This window comes from Pelophylax lessonae (genome assembly GCF_965119305.1).
Source record: "Pelophylax lessonae genome assembly, chromosome: 9".
Taxonomy (NCBI): Eukaryota; Metazoa; Chordata; class Amphibia; order Anura; family Ranidae; genus Pelophylax; species Pelophylax lessonae.
The window spans coordinates 140,230,344-140,236,603 of NC_138776.1; the positions used below are offsets into that span (position 1 = coordinate 140,230,344).

At 45.8% G+C, this 6,260-nt stretch overlaps 1 protein-coding gene across 1 annotated transcript in view; it reads right to left on the reverse strand.

Moving 5' to 3' along the window:
* WASHC2C (WASH complex subunit 2C) overlaps positions 1-5,979 on the reverse strand; it is an 87,870-nt gene extending 81,891 nt beyond the window's left edge. Inside the window, exons 1-2 of the mRNA XM_082268900.1 lie at positions 5,732-5,979; positions 531-695 (exon numbers count right to left, since the gene is read on the reverse strand). Of these exons, the coding sequence (XP_082125026.1) occupies positions 531-695; positions 5,732-5,842 (276 nt within the window). The 5' untranslated portion in view covers positions 5,843-5,979. The remainder of the gene's footprint in view (positions 1-530; positions 696-5,731) is intronic.
* Positions 5,980-6,260: the final 281 nt, after the last annotated feature.

Consider the following 6,260-nt stretch of genomic DNA (forward strand, 5'->3'; position numbering starts at 1 on the left):
GCTATATTAATATTTAGTGTGTAATATTAAACATAGTTGCCTAACCCATCCTCAAACCACCCCACACCCAGTTTCCTAAATCGTGGGGTTCTTCTTTCTGTTAGCTTTTAAATTTTGCGTAGTTCAACCTACACAGCCCCATCATCCATTCAAAGATCCATTCACAGGGATCTGTGAATAGAAGACTACAAGTCCCATCTGTCACCGCAGCAAGGGTACTTGTAGATCTCACAAAAGCAGACGTCTGGTGATATCACTGGTCATAGTGCACCGCTTACTTCGTCTATTCCCCATAACTGAAGGTCTGTTACTTTATACCTGGGGTTTGGGAATAGCCTGCAGGAATCTGTATTACACCTACCATCCACTGATAGTGGTTGCAATGATTTGCAGGCTCCAATGCAAAAACATTAATAAATGCACACTTTTTTCTTTTCTTGATGTGGGTGCATTTAATATTTTTTTCCAAAAGGTGAACTTTGCGTTTAAGTGGTGTGCAATTTCCATAAGAGACAGAGCATGACACCTACATTTTCAATGAACTGCGTGTTAGATAACATAAGGAAATCATTAAAGACATTGTGCAGTCTGCAGTCAGTAGCTTTTACTTCCCGGACCAGTCCATCCAGTTGTTTCTCGATCTCATGTGTTCTTGATATAGTTTGCTGGGAGAATTCCTTGAGAAAATTCAAGAGCTAAAAAACAAAAAACAGAAATATCCTGTTCATGCTGCATTTAATGTGACCACACACAAAATAAAGACATTTATTAAAAAGTAACAGAAATGTACATCTGATATGATTTTAACATTTCACTTCAGAGGCAGCGGTCAGTGTGAGGTCTGGCAGGGAGCAGTATGAGGTGTTTCAGTGAATTGCGCTGCTTGCTTTTTTTTTTTTTTTTTTTTAACGTTAACTGAAGTGTCAAATAGTGACACTGCATTTGTGTTTTTGCACAGTTGCCCAGTTACATGTGGTACCATCCAGTATGCCGCATTTTTCTACACTGCACCGCACATCATTACAGTGTTGTGGTGTGAACAGGGCACATAGAAAACAATGGTTATTCAGTACAGCAAAACGCACACCACAACACATAGTGTTAAACCCTGAGTTGTTCATCTAATGTAAACAATGTGCATCCACTCCTAATGGAAGGATACGTGTTTTGGCTCAGCATTAAGGCCCACCTACCCCATATGTACGTACAGCTGGCAGAAACAGGTTAGTGGATATATTTAGGACCTGGCATATACCAGGGGAAGTTACTCACTAGATTTTAGTGGCGATTTCATATACCATGCGCTAAAGGACTCGTGTATACTGGGCATTTACCCCATGCATGAGATCCTGGTGTTTTTATGTGGGCAGAAGACACAGGCGCTCCATCCAGCTATGCTGCCGGCAGCCTGTAAAACTCGATTAGAGGCTAAAAGCTGTTATGGCTGGATGGTGCACTAAGTGGTAAAAACAGACATCTAAGCAAATAATGCCATAATGGTAGTACCACAGCTTTCAGCCTCTCATAGAGGTTTACTGGCAAGAGAGCGCCTGTGCCTTCTCCCCGCATGAAAAAGTCAAGATTTCATGCACAGCTGCTAAAATTTCCAGTGTGCATGAGGAGACATGTAACAATTAGAGGTGAGCTTGGGCATTCTCCATCTCTATCCAAAATTCAAGGTCTTTCCCCTCTTAAGTCCAGTCAGCTGCTGACCTGGGTTATTTACTGCCCTGCAGCACAAGTATACAAAAGTGGAGGGACGCTAGTGATGTCAGTGCCCCTATATGGGCACATGCCCATATTTAGTCAATGTAATTGACAAAATATGGGCAGGGTGTCCATAAAAAAGCACTGACATCACCAGCATCCTTCCCTTTTGTATACGTGTGCTACAGGAGGAAGAATGACCCAACCTGCATCTAGACTATAGCGCAAAGTGTATGTTTGGATATGGAGGTGAGTTCAGAGGACACCCAAGCTCATCTCTCGTGACATTGTGGGATGTCATAAAGGAGTATGATGGTCTATGTATAAAATGATCAGCCATAGCATTATGACCACCCACCATAACCTGTCAAGGCATGGACTCCCCTAGACCTCTGAAGGTATGCTATTCAATCTGGCACCAAGCCATCAGTAGAAGATCCTTTAAGTTCTGTAAGTTGCGAGTTGGGGTCTCCATGGATCAGAATGGTTTTTCCAGCACATTGAGATCTGGAGAATTTAGAGGACAAGTAAAAAACCACAAACTTGTTGTTGTGTTACTCAAACCATTCTTGAATTCTTCAGACCAGGACACCTTCTTCCATTTCTCCGTGCCACAGTTCTGATGCTAGTGTGCACATTGTATTCCCTTTTGGCTGTGGACACAGATCAGCATGGGCACCTTGACCAGTCTGCGGCTACACAGCCCCATACATGACAAACTGCGATGCACTGAGAGTTCTGATACCTATCAGGACCAGCATTACATTTTTCAGCAATTTGAGCTCCAGTAGCTCTTCTATTGGACAGAAGGAGCCAGCCTTTGCTCCCCATGTGTATCAATAAACCTGGGCCGCCCATGACTCTGTCTCAGGTTTGCTGGCTCTCCTTCCTTGGACCCCCTTTAGAAGGTTCTGACCACTGCAGACCGGGAACATCCCACAAGAGCTGCAGTGTTGGAGTTGCGCTAACACAGTTGTCTTAGACATTACGAATTGGCCCTTGTCAAAGTCCCTCAGATCTTTACTTGTGCTCATTTTTTAATGTTTTTCACTTTACCGGTCAGTAGTCCTAAAGTATAACTAAGTCAAAAAGAGGGATTAGAACACCTGTCAATTTTCATTGCTGTTTGTGCCCCTGTTAGGGAGATTCACCCTCAATATGGGTCATGTTTACTATTATCACTGAAAGAGAAAGTAAAAGAAAATCCCAAATTTTGGGTTGTCCCCAGAAAAGTAATAGAGGGTAAATCTTCCAATGGGGACACTAGGACTGGTGACCTGGCATCCCCAAGAAACTCCATTAACCACTTGCCGACCAGTCACGTTGACTGTACTGCGGCAAAGTGGCTCGTTCCCGTCCAGCGACGTAGACCTACGTCGCTGGACTCCTCCCCTTGTGGGCGGCGCGAGCACGCCGACGGAGGCTCGCTCCCGCTGTATTCAGTCACAGCGGGAGTCGGGGCAGGGGAATCGAGTCTGGAGATCTGCCCGCTTGTGTAAACAAAGTGGGCGGATCTCCTAAGTGACAGACAGGGTCAGATTGCAGGGTTCAGCATAGCTGAACATGCGATCTGTCCCTGTGTCACTCAGTCACCTCCCTCAGTCACCTCCCCCCACACAATCACCCAGTCACCTCCCCCCACACACGTTAGTAAGCACCAGGCATAAATTAACCCCTTCCCTGCCAGTGTCATTGTTACAGTAACAGTGCATATTTATAACACTGATTACTGCAGTAATGTCACTGGTACCCCCAAAAGTGTCAAAAATGGCAGTCAAGGGTCCGATCTGTCCGCCGCAATGTCGCAGTCCCGCAAAAAAAAAAAAAAAAAAAAAAAAAAAAAAATCGCAGCTCGCTGCCATTACTCGTTAAAAAAAAAAAAAAAAAAACACCAAAAATGACAGAGATCTTTCCCTTAGTTAGTAAACGCAATAACTTTTGCGCAAACCGATAAAAATACCCTTATTGCGATTTTTTTTACCAAAAATATGTAGCAGAAAACAAATTGGCCTAAAATGATAAAAAATTTTGATTTTTACATTTTTTTGGGGGGGAATTTCATATAAAAAAATGTGAAAAATATTGTTATTTTTTCAGAATTGTCACTCTTTTTTTGTTTATAGCGCAAAAAGTAAAAATTGCACAGGTGATCAAATACCACCAAAAGAAAGCTCTGTTTGTGGGAAAAAAAGGACATAAATTTCATTTGGGTACGACGTTGCATTACCTGGCAATTGTCAGGTAATGTTGCACAGCGCTGAATTGCAAAAAGTGGCCTGGACGTAAGACAGCAAAATCCTCCGGTGGTAAAGTGGTTAAAGTGGAGCTCCAGGCTTCTTCAGAAAAAAATAAAAGTCAGTAGCTACAAATACTGTAGCTGCTGACTTTTAATATTAGGACACTTACCTGTTTTCATTCAGCTCTCGGGTGGTGCCCCCGCATCTCGGCTAAGGAGAACAAGCAGTGAAGCCTTGAGGCTTCACAGCTGATTCCCTACTGCGCATATGCAAAGTGTGCTGTGCTTGGTAAATGGCACGGTGGCAAGGAAGGGGTGCCACACTTCTGGCTGGGTTCGCCCGCCCCCTCTCCAAAAGGTGCCAAATATGGCAGCAGAAGGAGAGGAGACAAACAGAACTTCCCCTTTTGGGTGGAGCTCCGCTTTATTTGCAGGGATTTCCTCTCATTTCCTGTTTGGCTAGGGGACAGGAAGTGAAGAGAAATCTCCACATGGGACACCAATTGTGAAAATAAATCTGACAGGGGTTATAACCCTCCCTTGCTTTTTTTCAAAATGAAAAAAACAAAAAAAGTTTTGCCTATAGCTCTACCTTATGCTCTGGCTCATCGGTGTATATACAGCATCTCCAGAGATGAGACACTAAGGCTGCATTCACATGTCAGCGTATGATCGCGTGCAGAACCTCCGCGGTTCCGCCCGCGATTCGGAGATTTATTGCAAATCGCGGGACGCCTAGCGTTGCCTGTTGATTTGCAATAGCCCCCCAAACGCTGAGCGATGTTGCCGCGATTTACGCCCGCCGAATCGCGGCAACATCGCGCAAACAAAATCGCGGGACGCAATACGCTCCAAAGAAGCTCTTGTACTTTTTTGGAGCGTATTGCGTCCCGCGATTTTGTTTGCGCGATGTTGCCGCGATTCGGCGGGCGTAAATCGCGGCAACATCGCTCGGCGTTTGGGGGGCTATTGCAAATCAATGGGCAACGCTAGGCGTCCCGCGATTTGCAATAAATCTCCGAATCGCGGGCGGAACCGCGGCGGTTCTGCCCGCGATCATACGCCGACATGTGAATGCAGCCTAAGCAGCCGGTGATTTCACATTCAGAGGGTCCGGTAGATAAAGCACACGTGCTGTGACATCACTGGGCTGGCGGTCCTTTGACCTGGGATGTATACAATGATGATCGCGGCTGCAATGCTCTGCAGACCTCCCTGGAAACATTTAGCCCCCGTTCACATTGGAGCGATTTTACCTGCGAGTTGGCATGCCAAGTCACCGCCTATCAGTGCAACGCTGACTTTACACCGCTGCACCGATTCCCAAAAATAGTTCCTTTTTTTTGGTGACTTGGGGGAAGATTTCAATAGACATCTGTGCAGGTCTCTCAAATCGCCCCCAAAGTTGGACTGAAATAGTGCTGAACTCGCAGGATTTCAAATCCACATAGTGTGAACCTAGGCTGATTAGATATTTGTGGGACCTGAAAATCGCACAATGTTGCAGTGACTTTGACTGCACTTGAAGCAATGACTGCGTATTCCTGGGGTCTAAGGACCTCAAGTCGCATCAAACTTGGACCAAAGCAGTGCAGGGACTACTTTGAAGTGGCACAGATATGAACAGTACTCATTGGAAATCATAGGATATGACTTGTCATACGACTTTGCAGTTCTAAGTTGCAAGACAAGTCGCTAAAGGGGTGTAAAAGTGTAGTATGTCTTTCTTCTGACTGATTAGAGAGCAGTGATGAGGGATCAGGTGTAGTCCAGGCACACAGCACTCACCCCAGCATCGGCCCCCAGTGACCAGCTGTGACTGCTCCTCCTGATCTCCTCCAGGCTCCATGCTCTCTCCCACACCGCCTCCTCCCCGCTACAGCTCACAGGGCCGTTCATCCCGGAACACACCGACCAATGACAGCTCCGATGGAGCAGATCAGCCTCGCATTACACAACACTCCGCTCTATTCTCACACAGGTACCATGTTACAGCAGCTCAGCTGACCCGCATCATGTGACCTGCTTCCGCCACGTGATAGGACTGGGCGAACCCGGAAGCTGTTTGCAGGCGGCTGCTGACACTGAGCCTGCCCCTGTGCGCGTTCCCGCTGCTCATATCTGTGACCGCGGCGCGCAGAGCTGAGGGCTTGTGCATTCTCCTCACTGTTATAGGGCGACCAGTGTGTAGAATAAAAATAACAGCATGTAAGGTGTCCTGACAGCCTCAATCATAACTATAGTATATATACTGTATAAAATATTATTGAAGAAGACATGGAGCTTGTTTACTAAGGCCCTGTTCACATTTTCCCAT